General features: G+C 42.7%; 1 protein-coding gene across 1 annotated transcript in view; it reads right to left on the reverse strand.

The window, feature by feature from the left end:
• Positions 1-17,212, reverse strand: part of fbxo9 (F-box protein 9) — a 101,204-nt gene that overhangs the window by 25,051 nt on the left and 58,941 nt on the right. Inside the window, exon 6 of the mRNA XM_080192029.1 lies at positions 10,330-10,460. Within this exon, the coding sequence (XP_080048155.1) occupies positions 10,330-10,460 (131 nt within the window). The remainder of the gene's footprint in view (positions 1-10,329; positions 10,461-17,212) is intronic.

A 17,212-nucleotide genomic window follows, 5' to 3' on the forward strand; every position in this document is an offset into this window, starting at 1 on the left:
ATCATATTAATGCAAGCAGTTGGTACCTCTAAATCTCTTATTACTCCAAATATATCAGGTTTCTATCTGGAAAGTTATGTTTGAATTATGTCAAAAACACTAAACAATGATGTTGCAACATATTAAGGACAAGGAAGGTTAAGGTCAACTCAGGGAAACTATACAAATTTTATAGTGGAAGCCCAGACCTTAAGTGCTTCATTTTTATATTGAATACTATTTAGCTTCATTATTATTTACTGAGCTATAAAGAAAACTTATCTATCTTTGAAGTAGACTTCAATCTTTAAATTAAAGGTGTCTATTACAGCACGCTGGCACCATCATTGTTCACTCGGGAGAATAAAGGAAGGGAACGCCTCGCGTCCCAAACACCCCACTGCAAAACCCTTCACAACTTTTTGATGCTATGACACCGGGAATATTGCACAAACCTTTCATCCTCTCCCAAGGTATAGATAAGCAGAACCACAACTACAAAACTGTTTGATTGAACTCAGAAAAAAATGTCTTTCGTGTAATGGAAAGAATCTGTAGTGGGGGATGAATGGAAACACTAAGTGGAATATATATTTCACTCAGAAGGGCGAAGGTGATAATTATCTTCTGTGCAAATCTATGAATTTTCTATGCATTGTTGCGAACCAAGTACATCGTGACATCCAGAGAAAGAGGTGATCCCCCCCATGTGGTGGTGGTGTGGCAACATACACTTTTACACACGTTATAGTTTGGAGCTATGGAGACTTGATGATAGAGGCTCCAACATTCTTTCCATCAGATGGCTGACCAAGAATCCCTCTCCTGTTCTTATGTCTGCCATTGGAAGACAGGAGAGTAATGACATCAGTGGCTATTACAGCTTCATCAGCCGCAATAGCAAAGCATAAATGGTAATACATCTTGAAAGTGTAAGGTTATTTTTGATGGATATTTGTCTGAAGGATAGAGTCATAGAGGTTTCTAGCATGGAAACAGGCCCTTCAGCCCAACTTGTCTATGCTGCCCATTTAAAAAAAAAATCCCTAAGATAACAGCCCAGTGACTAGCACTGCTAGCTGTGCAGATACATGGATTTGGACCTGTGTCTGTGGGAGTTTGCACATTCTCCCTGTGATTGCGTGGGTTTCCTCCGGGCGCTCCGGTTTCCTCCCATACCCCAAAGATGTGTTCTTAGGCTGATTGGTTTACCAAATTGACATTATTCTCCCCTGAATCTGGCTAAGTTAGGGGTTCCACTCGTAGACACGCAGGGTAGTATAGGTGTAGGAGGTTGCGGCAGCGCGGGCTCGTTGGGCCGAAGGGTCTGTTTCCCGTGCTGGGTTGTTCTTTGTTCTTTGTATAATCCCAATTGCCTGCATTTGGCCCATATCCCTCTATATCCATCGTACCCACGTAACTATCTCAATGCTTTTTAAAAGACAAAATCGTACCCGCCTCTACTACTACCTCTGGCAACTTGTTCTAGACATTCACCATCCTGTGTATGAAAAAACTGCCCCACTGGACACTTCTGTATCTCTCCCCTTTCATCTTAAATCTATGCCCTCTAGGTTTACACTCACCTTTGGGAAAAGATATTGACTATCTAGTTGATCTGTGCTCTTCATTATTTTATAGACCTCTATAAGATCACCCCTCAGCCTCCTACACTTCAGAAAAAAAAGTCCTAGTCTATCCAACCTCTCCTTATAACTTAATCCATCAAGTCTCAGTAGCATCCTAGTAAATCTTTTCCGCACTCTTTCTAGTTTAATAATATCCCTTCTATAATAGGGTGGCCAGAATTGCACTCAGTATTCCAAGTGTGGCCTTACCAATATCTTGTACAACCTCAACAAGACATTCCAACTCCTGTGTACAAATGTTCTGACCAATGCGCATGCCAAATGCTTTTTTCGCCACTCTGTCCACTTGTGACTCCACTTTCAAGGAGGTATGAACATGTACCCCTAGACCTCTTTGTTCTGGAACTCTCCCCAATGCTGTACCATTAACTGAGTAAGTCCTGCCCTGGTTCAATCTACTAAAATGCATCACCTCGCATTTGTCTAAATTAAACTCCATCTGCCATTTATCATCCCACTGGCCCAGCTGATCAAGATCCCTTTGCAATTGCAGATAACTTTCTTCACTGTCCACTATGCCACCAATCTTAGTGTCATCTGCAAACTTACTAACCATGCCTTCTATATTCTCATGCAAATCAATAATATAAATGACAAATAACAGTGGACCCAGCACTGATCCCTGAGGCACATTGCTGGTGATGTGGAGATGCCGGCGCTGGACTGGGGTAAACACAGTAAGAAGTCTCACGACACCAGGTTAAAGTCCAACAGGTTTATTTGGTAGCAAAAGCCACTAGCCTTCGGAGTGCTGCTCCTTTGTCAGGTAAGTGGGAGTTCTGTTCACAAACAGGGCATATAAAGACACAAACTCAATTTACAAAATAATGGTTGGAATGCAAGTGTTTACAGGTAATCAAGTCTTAAAGGTACAGACAATGTACCTCAGTGAACCTTTGGGGAATACTTCAGTGGTCACAGGCATTTGACTTCTGATCTTCAGTTAAGCATTCTCCAAGGCGGCGTTCACGACACACGACAGCGCAGAGTCGCTGAGCAGAAACTGATAGCCAAGTTCCGTACACATGAGGGCGGCCTCAACTGGGATCTTGGGTTCACGTCACATTATCCTTAACCCCCATGACTTAACTGGGCTTGCAAAATCTCACTAACTGTCCCGGCTGGAGACAATACACATCTCTCTAACCTGTGCTTAACTGTCTCTCCACTCACATTGTCTGTGCTTTTAAGACTTGATACGTGTAAAGACTCGCATTCCAACCACTATCTTGTAAATTGAGTTGTGTCTTTATATGCCCTGTTTGTGAACCGAACTCTCACTTACCTGACGAAGGTGCAGCGCTCCAAAAGCTCTGTTCACAAACAGGGCATATAAAGACACAAATTCAATTTACAAAATAATGGTTGGAATGTGAGTATTTACAGGTGATCAAGTCTTAAAGGTACCTTAGTGTATCTTTGGGGAATACTTTAGTGGTCACGGGCATTCGACCTCTGATTTTCAGGTAAGCGTTCTCCAAGGCGGCCTTCACGACACATGACAATGCAGAGTCACTGGGCAGAGACTTATAGCCAAGTTCCGCACACCAGGACCTGTTGGACAAACCTGTTGGACTTTAACTTGGTGCTGTGAGACTTCTTACTGTGCACACTGCTGATCACAGGCCTTCAGTTTGAAAAACAACTCTCTACAACCACCCTCTGGCTTCTGTCAAGAAGCCAATTTTGTGTCCATTTAGATATCTCACCCTGGATCCCATAAGATTTAGTCTTACGCAACAACCTACCATGCGGTACCTTGTCAAAGGCCTTGCTAAATTCCATGTAGACAACAGTAACTGCACTTGCCCTCATTTACCTCCTTGGTTACTCTTCAAAAAACTCAGTCAAATTTGTGAGACATGATTTTCCACTCACAAAGCCATGCTGACTGTCCCTTATCAATCCTTGTGTCTCTAAATGCCTTTCCCTCTAAATACCTTCCAACAATTTACCCACCACAGATGTGAGGCTCACTGGCCTGTAGTTTCCAGGGTAATTATTAAGTAATGATTAATTAGGTTAATGGTTACTAAACCTATCAGAAATTAATAGCAATTGGTGTTGTACCCCAATAAGCACTTTGACAACTTCTGGATCCAGTTCAGGAGTTTTAGAGATGTATGGGCTGTCTATTTCAATCAAAGGAAGACACTGCTCTAAAAATTCAAAGTAGTTGCCTGATTTCTGAATAGATAACTTGACCAGGTACTGTGGGACAAAAACTCTCCTGAGTGGTAGTGGTATTACTACCAGGCAGGGAGTGTTCAACTTTAATATGTTAAAATCCAAGTCCAATTTGGTGTTGCTGAAATTACCACTGTCTGTTTTGCTCTGATTTTATCTATTGTAGAGACCAAAAACAAGGAAGTAGCACAAAAAGATGACCTCTTTTCAAAGTAAGGCTTATACAAAATTGTTTGTCAGAAGCAGGAGTTAAGAAAGAGTGAATTTTCAATTATATTGTTTTGTCACATCTCAGAAGTACTGGCCTCAATTCTCCCATCCCATTGTGCTAATTTTTTAGCACAGCGGGCTGATATACTCATGTCGGCCGATTTGCAGGATCCATACCCATGTTTGCTCTCTGTTAGTGTCTCCCAGCGCCAGATTTCCGGTGGTGTCAGGTCTGTGCTGGAAATAGTCAGGGGGGCTCAAAGACCATTTAAAAGGTCATTTGTGCATAATTTAAATATGTTTAGCAAGCCTGAGACTGAATTCTCTGGGCCCTAAGCAGCTCCTCCCCCTGACAGAGTGGTTCACTCCAGCAGGGTTCAGTATAGCTCCCCCACTAATGGGGAACTAGCAGCCTGACCCTGCTGGAGTGAAGGGGGGGTGGTGGTGGTGGTGCAATTGAGGCCCCTCACAGGGTTGGGTGGCAGGAGAGGGTGCTCCCTGGGCATTGGCACTCTGGCAGTGCCAACTTCTAACACCTGGCACTGCTTAGGGGGCAGAGTGCCAAGCCCAGGGGGCACAGTGACAATGCCCAGTAGGCACAGGGCAGTGGCAAGGGAGCAACGTATATCAGGGGGGTGCTGGGCCTGATGGCGCAATCAGTGAAGGGGTCCTGCTGCCACTCTGCATGGGCACTAGTGGGAATAGTTGGGGGGCCAGCAATCAGATCTTGGGGGAAACGGAGAGCTGGTCTTGCGGTGGTTGCGGGCTGTAAGTTTGGGGCCACTGTGCATGCACAGATCTTGGCACTGACAAATCAGTGCATATACAGTGACCCACTCAGCGAGCTAATTTCAGCCTCTCCAGCGAGGTTAGGTCCTAGTTTTTAATGTTATTCACACTGGTGGTCTCTGCAGCGTACAGAGGGTGGGGGTTCTTTTCAGATCTCCCACTGAAAAGAATCAGTGTGAATTACTCCAGTTTTCACGCAAATTTGACTTAGAATTTTTTTGGGAGAATTCTACCCATTCACAAATGCGACACATTCATGGTATGTTTGCATATGCTGTGACTACTCTGCTGTAGATGAACATTACGGTTGTTTTGTAGATAGAAAAAACCCATCAATAGGTAGCTGACCAGTTAATTTAGTTGTTTGTTGAGGGGAACTTCTGAATATGTACTTGTATAAGCAGGCCAAGTCTTGGCTTAACATTTCAACTGATGGACAAAGGTTATAATGTTGCGTCTATCAGATTATGTCCTCAATTCCTAGAATAGGACTTGGACCCATACCTCCTGACTCAAAATAGAGACTGCTAGTAATGAAATTCTGCTGAACAGTGATGTGAAAATATCTATAGACGAGTCTCACAAAAATGTCCTGCACTGCTGTGGATAGTCCATTCACTCATGAGAGCATATGATCCCACTCAGGTGAATTGACCATCAGCAAGAATGCTGTTTAAAAATTTCCATCTTAATGATGAAAATTTTACATGCAATCAAGCTGAATGGTTTAAGAATGAATCCTGCCTTGGTTGTTTACACACCAGAATATGACAACCTTATTTGCCCAATGATGTATTATTGACTTGCTTAGGATCAAATTTTAAAATGGATCAGAGTCAGCGCTGTAATTCAAAACGCAAGCCTTTTGACACATCAAGAGGCTATCATCACTGTCAGCTCAGAAGCGTGGCTGCAACTTAGAAAAAAAAACATTTTTTCGGGAACACCAGCACAGATCTAAAGCAGAAGTTTTGTCTAACGTACTAGACCGACCTGCATTGGAGATCATTAATGAAGCAAGTTTATCTCCAGAGATCTTATGAATGTCTCTTCACTTCCAAAGCTGTATATATGGATTGAAGACAGTCATATTAGTGTGGATTGAAACCTAGAGAAGTGTGGCATCTTAAACATACAAATTTTGAAAAATGCCTGAAAAACATTCAGAAATGTCACCGAGCACTTCTGGCCATGCTGAATATTGCTTCAGTAGACTTTGGAGATCAATAACATGGGCAAAGTGATTAGCCATTATCAAACAACAAAAATGAATAACTTTGCTAAAGCTAGACATGTAGCTGAAAGCAGAACTGATGAACATTTCACTGGTTTTGATGAAAAAACCGAGTGCACAGTCCTGCTTATGTACATAATAGAGGCCTGAAGACTCAAGCAAAGGCTGTTTCACAGGCTCCCCACTGGGCACAATGGCCTCTGCAGGTCTCCGGCAGCTGGATTTCTGGCGCCGTGAGCTTCATGCCAGAAATCGGCACAGAGCTGCATAAGTTATTTAAATCACAATTTAAATATTTTTAAAATATTATTAGCAGCCTAGGACTAAAATTTCCAGGCTGCAGCGTCTCCCCTCGGCCAGGAGTGGTTCACTCCAGCGGAGTTTGCTACAGCTCCCCGCTTGCAGACAGCTGGTGACTAGACCCCACTGGAGTGAAGGGGAGCAATCGAGGCTCCCTAGATGGTCGGACGTTTGGGGTGGGGTGGTGTGGGGGGGGTGTCGTCATTGGCACTTGGCAGTGGCAAACTGGGCCCTCTGGCAGGCCCAGGAACCCCACACCCTCTCCCCCTTCTCCAGCCATGGAAGGAGATGGAGACTGGCCAGGACATGTCTGGGAGGCCAGCAATCGAGCTGGCCAGCAAACAGGGGTCACTGCACACGCGCTGGTCTTAATCTGACAGAATAGTGCATGCACATTGGCCCGCTCAGCGGTATGCTGACAGCCTCTCCACCGGGAATAGCATGATTCACGCTGAGGCATTCTGCAGTGCACAATATGGGGGAGATTTATTTTGAAGCACCCCACCCAAAAAAAAAGCATAATTTAACTACAATTTTTACACAAGTTCAACACTTAGAATATTTTTTAGGAGAATTTCCCCCAAAGCATTCGCCTGAGAATCGTGTGAAATATATCACTGAGGCAAGATTGTTATCACAAAGGCCAACTGTCTCTTTCATGACTTTCCCCAGGGAAATTAAGATACTGGTACCAGACATGGATGTGGAAATTTAAAAATGATGATAAAGAGACAGTAAACTTATGCACCATCGGTTATCTGTCTTTAAAAAAGTAAGCAAGTGAAAAGTCAGCTCAGCATCTCTTGTGCTTTCACACTAAGAATCTGAAGTTAAATCTGTATCACCTGACATTTTCCACTGGAAAGAGTTCTTATGTGAAACCTATACCAGCGGACCATATGAAAATTTAATTTAAGCATTTCTTTATCAAGACAAGGTACCGCGTGCTGTATTTGCATTATCATGATATAATATTTACCAGCGCTAATTACAAGTGAGAGAGGTGCCAGTAAAACTCTGAACACTGAAGTGCTATAATATGCAAGTTATATGAAATTCTGCTTGAGCAATTTAATAATTCTCCATTTATCAGAAAATGTTGCAGTTGTCAAACAACATATCAAAACATAACTGGTGAGGTATTGAATGATCAGATACTGGCCAATTGTCCTTTTACTGCAACCCAACAATGTCCTCATCTCCAACACTCAGAAGACTTTACATGACTCCACTCTTCACATTAAGTTTGAGGAAATTTCCAATAGCTTTTGTGCAGCAAACCCATACCACTGAAAGATTGGTTGAAACTGCCTAAGGTCATTCTATAGACATCAAACAAAAGAGCTTCAATTCATCAACTTGCCTGATCATGCACAGGTCCTTCACTAAAAATAAACAATTTCCACTCACTTGTATTGCAATGGGTGCTACTCTGATTGGCGGTTGGTGATGAGTGGAGTGCTGCAGGGATCGGTGCTGGGGCCTCAGCTATTTACCATTTATATAGATGATCTGGAGGAGGGGGCTGAGTGTAGGGTGTCGAAATTTGCTGATGACACAAAGATGAGTGGAAAAGCAAATTGTGCGGAGGGTGTGAAAGTCTGCAGAGGGACCTGGATAGGCTGAGCCAGTGGGCGAGGACCTGGCAGATGGAGTATAATGTTAGCAAGTGTGAGGTTAGCCATTTTGGCAGGAATAATAGTAGGAAGGATTACTATTTAAAGGGCAAAAAGCTGCAGCATGCTATGGTGCAGAGGGACCTGGGGGTCCTTGTGCATGAGTTGCAAAAACCCAGTCTGCAGGTGCAGCAGGTGAATGGGATGCTGGCCTTCATAGCGAGGGGGTTAGAATATAAAAGCAGGGAGGTCTTGCTGCGACTGTACAGGGCACTGGTGAGGCCGCAGCTGGAGTACTGTGTGCAGTTTTGGTCGCCGCACTTGCACAAGGATATTTTGGCCTTGGAGGGAGTGCAGAGGAGGTTCACTAGGCTGATACCAGAGATGAGAGGGTTGGACTATGAAGAGAGACTAAATAGACTGGATCTGTACTCGTTGGAGTTTAGAAGAATGAGGGGGGATCTTATAGAGACGTATAAGATAATGAAGGGGATGGATAGGGTAGAGGTAGAGAGATTCTTCCCACTCAGAAAGGACAGCAGGACTAGAGGGCACAGCCTCAAGATAATGGGGGGGTGGGGGGGGCAGTTTAGAACGGAGTTGAGGAGGAACTTCTTCACTCAAAGGGTGGTGAATCTCTGGAATTCTCTGCCCGTTGATGTGGTGGACGCTACCTCGCTAAATATATTTAAGTCACGGGTAGATAGGTTTTTGGTAGGCAAGGGAATTAAGGGTTATGGGGAGAAAGCAGGAAAGTGGAACTGAGCCACTTCAGATCAGCCATGATCTTATTGAATGGTGGGGCAGGCTCGAGGGGCTAGATGGCCTACTCCTGCTTCTATTTCTTATGCTCTTATGTTCTTATTAACTTGTAAAATCATTAAATGTATAATTAATTTAAGTCCATCTTATATTCCCTACTTGAACTAATATATGCCATAGTTGTACAGTATCTTTGAAGTAACAAATGGAAAAAGCATGTGATTTGGTTTGTTGATGTTCAACATAAAATACCAAGCCAGAATCCATAAATACTGTGCGAGAAAATCAAGTAGCTACTAATTATCTTGGAGGTGATTCTCCCAGTGCAGTGGGCCGGGAGACTCAAATGGCGGTTCTCTGCCTGGCATTATGGTCTCTGTGTTGTGTGACACGGCTTCCATGAGTTTCCGGCCGCCGGATCTTCGGCACCAACCACTGTATAATTTACGGAGACGAGAATTAGCATGTCAGTAATGGGCCCGGTACTGAAGTCTCCAGGCCTGTCAGAGTCTCTGCCCCCACCAGGAATGGTCACTCCAGTGGGGTTTACAATAGCTCTCCACATGGGGAGTTGGCAATCCGACACTGTTGGGAGTGATGGCTGCCAGAAGGTTGGGGGTAAGGGGTGTGCCCTTGAGCGTTGCCAACTTGACAGCCTGTCCCCTGGGGCAAAGTGCCAATAACCAGGGGGCACTCAGGCAGTGCCAAGGGGGCCTGGCTTAATGGTAGGCTGGCCTGGGTGAGCAACTGGTGGGGTGGGGGTGGGGATCCAGCTGCCATTTTGCACTTGGCAATGACAGAGGGAGGGAGGGAGGCCAGCAATTGGGACTGCATATTGAGGTGGGGTTTGGGGCTAGCTATTGGGGGGTGGGGGGGGGGCGGAAAGGAGGAGGAGGTTTGGTGTGCTGGCCAGTGATTGAGTTGGCTAGTGATCAGAAGGCTGACAGATCAGTGCATGCACAGTGGCCCATTCAGCACTATGCTGCCAGCCCCTTGGGTGGGAACAGGCCCCCATACCTGGATTTCTAATGAGATTTACGCTGGTGCACTCTGCAGTGCACAGTGTGTGGGAGATTCATTTTGAAAATCTCACTGAAAAAGCCAGCAGGATTTAGTCTACTTTTTACGTAAATTTGACACTTAGAATTTTTTTGGGAGAATCCCATCCTTTATGTACTGAAACAAATACGACATTACTTCTCCTAAGTTCAGAAAAAAATGTGGCAGGGAGCAGACTGAAGGTTCAGCATGAAATGGTTATGCTGTCAGGATTATTTGTTGCTACAAGAGAGAAAAAAAACATCCCCTGGTCCTCAGTTCATTGTGAAATATATTCTACTACAAGTGCATAAAAATACAGAATATTTTGATACACAAAATATACATCATAAATATATTTAAGCAAATACTATTGCTCACCACAAAGTTATACAAAGTTAAGATGATGTACACTCTGAGCATACCATTTTTGACTGACAAATGCGACTGTGGTACTCCTGTAATGGAACCACGTTATGCTGTAAATATTACAATTTTATGACAATAATTTATGAGAGAAATTTTTGCAGTATTATTTCATCACAAGCCCCAGTGAACAGTGTACCTGATATGTGCGTTTGGTTCACTTCAAACTCAGGTTGACATATTTTTTGGAAAGAGTCCTTGAAGGTGAGCTGCTGTTGAAAGTATGGCAACAGATCAGATATTTCCTTGGTTTTCCCCACATCTTCCTTGCTGCAAAACAAAATTAAGCAACACGAGGATTACTATTTGTAAATAATAATAATGCAAGTTCATTTGTACTATAAAGGAATTTAAAGATGCACACAGCTTTCTTGGACACAAAACTACAGAACTGTAGTTTTCAATAAATCAATAACCAGCGTTACTCCAACTACAATTATTGCTGTTGTCATTACGTTTCATTACCACTTCTCATCCTACACATTCAAGACACAAATACTAATGTAATCTAAAGTAGTTTCCTTAAGAATTTGTTGAGATGGATGGGAAGTTGAACAACTTTTTCCAAAATAGCATCCATCTGTTTGAAAGATTAATTAGCTTTGAAGGTTTCAATAAAGCTCCAGAATTGCTTTGTATTAATTTCAGTTTAAGCCTTTAGGGACCTCAAACTTTGCGCTAAACTATTCAAAAATAAATTCAAAAATATAATTCTTACAGTTACCATAGAAAAATAGTTCAAAGTGCTTACTGTAAGTGTAACTTCAATCATTGTGCCCTGCAATTATTCACTGGACCAAAAATCATTTTTAAAAATCTGGTGTATTTTCCAACCTCATGACAGTGAAAGGTGATTAAAAATAATTGTCATGGTCCCTCACTGAGGGTTTTGCAAAACCACTACAGTAGTTTTCAGAGGTTGCTGGGATGGTATCAATTATACCAGTTAGGAGCATGGTGAAACGTACATACCAATAACTACCAAAATGTGGATCATTAATGTTAAAAATCCATAGTATAGACGAATAAAGCTGTTAATCTTCTTAAAAGAGAAGATAGAAATTAGCTTCTTTGGCTCTAAATGTCATTTATAAATATTGTTACAATGCAACTGTAAGGCATTTAAGTTTTAAAGATTCAGGTAAGAGGAATCTGAATGACAAGTATTATCATTTTGTTCCTTATTTAAATACAAAGAGTAATATATGTTCACTTGGAGGGTATGGAAAGTCTGCAGAGAGATCTGGATAGGCTGAGCGAGTGGGCGAGGACCTGGCAGATGGAGTATAATGTTAGCAAGTGTGAGGTTATCCACTTTGGCAGAAATAATTGTAGGAGGGATTATTATTTAAAAGGCGAAAAGCTGCAGCATGCTATGGTGCAGAGGGACCTGGGGGTCCTTGAGCATGAGTCGCAAAAACCCAGTCTGCAGATGCAGCAGGTGATCAAGGAGGCAAATGGAATGTTGGCCTTTATAGCGAGGGGGATAGAATATAAAAGTAGGGAGGTCTTGCTGCAACTGTACAGGGTACTGGTGAGGCTGCAGCTGGAGTACTGTGTGCAGTTTTGGTTGCTGCACTTGTGCAAGGATATTTTGGCCTTGGAGGGAGTGCAGAGGAGGTTCACTAGGCTGATATCAGAGATGAGGGGGTTGGACTATGAAGAGAGACTAAATAGACTAGGTCTGTACTTGTTGGAGTTTAGAAGGATGAGGGGGGATCTTGTAGAGACATATAAGATAATGAAGGGGATGGATAGGGTAGAGGCAGAGAGATTTTTCCCACTTAGAAAGGATAGCAGGACTAGAGGGCACAGCCTCAAGATAAGGCGGGGGGGTGGGGGGGTGCAGTTTAGATCAGAGTTGAGCAGGGTGGTGAATCTCTGGAATTCTCTGCCCGTTGAAGTGGTGGAGGCTACCTTGCTAAATATATTTAAGTCATGGTAAGATAGGTTTTTGATAGACAAGGGAATTAAGGGTTATAGGGAGAAAGCGGGAAAGTGGAACTGATCCACTTCAGATCAGCCATGAGCTTACTGAATGGCAGGGCAGGCTCGAAGGGCTAGATGGCCTACTCCTGCTCCTATTTCTTATGTTCTTACTTCTTTTGTGTGTTAATTATAAACAAAAACACTGATTTTGTACCTTTAAAGGAAAAATGATTTTCATTCTGGGAAAGCCTTGCAACTCAAGAGCATTAAAACAATAATTTACAACTTTGAAATATAGGGTGATAAGGATAGAACACAACCTGTAGTTTCAGACCTATGTATATTTGGCATGAAATCAGATGCAACAGCAGAAAACAAAGTCACAACAACCTTAACTTTTACATATAAATTTCTTTCTTTCATTGCAGAAGCCACTGAATATTTAAATACAAGGGTCTCTCTCTCTCTCTCCTCCTCAGTCCTTTAGAATGGATAGCTGGACAAATATGATGGGATGGCAGGACTGCCATATGAGGGGAAATTGAATTGGTTAGGATTGTATGCGCTGAAGTTCAGAAGAATGAGGGGGATCTCATAGAAAAAAAAATTGTTACAGGACTAGACAGGGTAGATGCAGGAAGGATGTTCCCAATGGTGGGGTGTCCAGAACCAGGGGTCACAGTCTGAGGATACAGGGAGACCATTTAGGACAGAAATGAGAAAAAATGTAGTTGAGGCGAAAACATTGTGTTTTCAAGAAGCAATTAGATATAGCACATGGGGCAAAGGGGATGAAAGGATATTGGCGGAAGGCGGGATTGGGTTATTGAGTTAGACGATCAGCCATGATTGTAATGAATGGTGGGGCAGGCTCAAAGGATCAAATAACCTCCTCGTGCTCCTGTTTTCTGTGTTTCTATGATTCATGTACATCCTTTCGCTATTTGTAATATTTACATCTCTATCCTAGTTTGTATGAGACTCATACCTGCAGTTCAGCTTCCAGCTGATCAGACTGTGTTTACCAGCATGGCTCCTACCTGTGTGGTTGGAACATTTACTGTTTTTTATGCGAGAGCTTGGCATATAAATCAGCAGGCCATTTCACAATGTTAGACATTTAAATAACTAGTAAGGAGTGATGCCTTTTAGGGAACAAAATCAGCCTTCCATAACTGTCTAGGAGTATCACACCAATTTGGTTGATCTCCCTCTGAAATAGCCTTGCAAACCATTTAGTGCATCAAATCAGAAGGGTCCACCACAACTTCAGGACAAGTAGGCATGGACAATAAGCGCAAGGGACACCATATTGTGAAAAGGAATTAAAAATGGGAGAACACTGGGGTGCAGAATCCTGATCTTTAAAGCCGTAAGTTGAAGTCAGGCAAGTTCTGATGAAACCTCATGGACCTGAAATGTTAACTTTCTCTCTTCTGATGTTACCTGACCTGCAGAAAATATTCCCAAAACCTTCTGTGGTTTTTGTTTTTATTGTGGATTCTCTTAATTTGAAATATTTTTCCTTTGCTTTAAAATTTACAAAATTTTCAACAGATCAAATGGAACCCTTAAGGACTTTGAAAAGTCGATTTGATACAACTGGATTTGAGCTGGATTTGTTACATGCAACTAAACAGCACAAGACCATTTTCACCAAACAATCTCACTCATCTTTGCTTTAGAAATCAGCTCAGGCACCCACCTTTGATTGTTAAAGCATTGCTAAGGTGAAATCGAACAAAAATTGGAAAAACAAATATGATTAGACAAGGTATTTCTGCTGCTCGGTATCATTAAAAGTTATTATAGTGGAGCAAGATTAAAAGACAGAATATTAGGTTTGCCTAAACTTTTAATGATAAAATATGTTCATTTTTCAAAGCATTCAAGATTGTTCTATGGGGTTCAAAATGCCCATCCGGTGATATGGGTTGGTAACTTGTACTGGGATCTCAACATGCCACCATATTTATCAGAGGCTTGGATGAAGGAAGAGAGTGTTGCATTTCCAAGTTTGAAGATGACATCAAATTGGGAGGAAAAGTAGATTGTGAGGATTAGAAGAGAATTTTTAAAAAATTTGTTTGTGGCACATGGGAGTCACTGGCTGGCCAGCATTTATTACCCATCCCTACTTGCCCTTGAGAAGGTGGTGGTGAGCTGCCTTCTTCAATCACTGTAGTCCATATTCTGTGGGTTGGCCCACAACGCCTTTAGGGAGGAAATTCCAGGATTTTGACCCAGTGACTGCAAAGGAATATATTTTCACGTCAGGATGGTGAGTAGCTTGGAGGGAAACTTGCAGTGGTGGTGTTTCCATTTATCTGCTGCCCTTGTCTTCTAGATGGAAGTGGTCGTGGGTTTGGAAGGTGCTGTCTAAGGATTTTTGGTGGATTGCTGCAGTGCATCTTGTAGATAGTACACACTGCTGCTATTGAGCAAGGGTGGTGGAAGGATTGAATGTTTGTAAATGTGGTAAGAATCAAGTGGCTGCTTTGTCCTGGACAGTGGCAAGTTTCTTGAGTGCTGTTGGAGCTGCACCCATCCAGGCAAGTGGGGAGTATTCCATCACACTCCTGACTTGTAGCTTGCAGATGGTGGATAGGCTCTGGGGAGTCAGAAGGTGAGTTAGTCACCGCAGTATTCCGAGCTGCTGACCTGCTCTTTAGCCACGGTGTTAATGTGGCAAGTCCAGTTGAGTTTCTGGTCAACTGTTTCACCAAGGATGCTAACAGTGGGGGATTCAGTGTTGGTTACATCACTGAAATGACAAAGGACAGTGGTTAGAGCATTTCTTATTGGTGATGGTCATTGCCTTTGTGTGGCACGAATGTTACTTGCTACTCGTCAGCCCAAACCTGGATATTGTCCACATCTTACTGCATTTGAACATGTAATGCTTCAGTATCTGAGTCGTCGCGAATGGTACTGAACATTGTGCAATCATCGGCAAACATCTCCACTTCTGACCTTGCAATGGAGGGAAAGTCACTGATGAAGCAACTGATGGTTGGGCCTAGGACACTACCCTGAGGGACTCCTACAGAGATGTCTTGGAGCTGAGATGACTGACCCTCCACGCCCATCTTCCCATGTACGATGTATGACTCCAACCAGCAGAGAATTTGCCCCCGATACCCATTCCAGTTCCGCTAGAGCAGCTTGATGCCACACTCGGTCAAATCTGGCCTCGATGTTAAGGGCTGTCACTCTCACCTTACAATGGGACATGGGAAAAATTACGGCATGTGGAGTTCAAATCTGAAGTGTGTCATCTTCCTCCTAAATGTTCATTCACTTGTGAACAAGACTCTTGCCATCCATAAGCTTAGTTAGGACAACTGCATTGACGTGATTGCCTTAACAGAAACTTGACTGAAGGATGATGGCATCTTCCGAAATGAAACCTCCCTACTTGGCTATATCTTCCACCATATGTCCCATCCAGATTGAAGCAGTGGCAGCATTGTTCTCATCACCAAATCACAACTTCATTTGCACACCCCCCACCCTCTGGCACTTTCTTCCACATTGAGCATCTAACCTTTCTCCACTCTACTTGTCACCTATTTAAAATTCTTGTTCTCTACCAACTACAAAATGCCATACAAAATTTTTAGGGAAAATATTGTGATTGTTTTTCTCATTCAGCCTCAGCACCAAGCGATTTCTCATCTTTGCTGAGTTAAATTGGAAGTTGGAATAATCAATGTGTCCTCTCTTCCGAACTTATACCCGCCAACATTTCCTTTATCTATTCCTGTATAAAAACTCTCCAATCTAAGTTCACAGTCACCCTGCTGGTTTTGCCATCTCATCTGGCTTTATGAGTCTCATTGTTACAATCACAACAAATCTATATTATAGCAATTTCTTGCATTGTTCTCCAGCCACATCTAACATTTCCCTCCCAATCTCTCTGTCCATGTCTGCCTCATGAAAATTTGCTAACAGTTGCATTTCAAATCTCAAGCTCCTCCATTCACCACAACATTTCAGCAGCTACCAACCAGCTCAACCACAACCTCACCTCTCCCATTGATGCTCTAGTTCACATTAAAGTCATTATTCTCTCTCATCCGGGCTGGTATCCTTTTGGTATAGCCCTCATCTCTGTTTCCTAAAATACAAGGGATGCAGGCTTGAACATATATGACAGGTTTAGCCATTCAATGACAAATTTGGTTAAAACACAAAGAATTATAGGGTCTGCAAAAACTGCGCACTATTTCAGGATCATTCTGCAATGTAAAGACAACTTTCTCTACTGCAAACTGTCTTCATAAACCCCTTTCCTCCAACAACAAGCAAAAGGAGCTCATGGACCTCAGTAAGACTGAGGACTTCTGCTTAGCTTCTCTCACTTTCCCTGCTCACCAGCACATCTGGGAAGAGCAGAAATTTCCTCCATCTAAATATTGGAAAGGACAAAGCCACTTGTTTCCTGCCATAAAGTCCATTCACTAGTCCTAACTACTGACTCCATCCTTCTTCTTAGCAACAGCCTGAACTTGAACCAGGCTGTTCATAACCTCGATCTCATATTTGACCCCAAGATGAGCTTCCAATCACACATCTGCAACATCACTGCGAATGTCTGTGTCCATCTCTGTAACATTGCCTGACTCTGCTCCTTCTCAGCTTATCTGCTGCTCAAACTCTCACCCATGCTTTTGCTATCCATGGACTTGACTATTCCAATGCACTCCTGGCTGACCTCCCAGGTTTATGGACTCTTTCCTTTGTGTGGGTGTTTTTTCAAAGATTTCCAGCAAATACCCGTAAGGCGCACCAAATACTGGAAGAATGGAAAAGAAAAAAAACTGAACTGTAATTTTTCTCAGAAATGATCAGCTCTACTCACTCCAATACCTAGGGGTTGACATGCTCCAAAATTGAACGTTAGAAGCAGTTCCCCATAGGTCAAGTCTCCTTAAAATATTATACAACAAACACACTATGCAATTGTACAAAAAAATACGAAACCAAAGAGGATGCACCCATAAAGCAGGTATAAATATATCAATGTCTGCCAAATTAGAATGGATAGGAATGAATGATATTGTGTTTATATCTAACATGTTGAAATC

This window comes from Carcharhinus amblyrhynchos, chromosome 7, assembly GCF_965287045.1.
Source record: "Carcharhinus amblyrhynchos chromosome 7, sCarAmb.v2.hapA, whole genome shotgun sequence".
In the NCBI taxonomy this organism is placed as follows: Eukaryota; Metazoa; Chordata; class Chondrichthyes; order Carcharhiniformes; family Carcharhinidae; genus Carcharhinus; species Carcharhinus amblyrhynchos.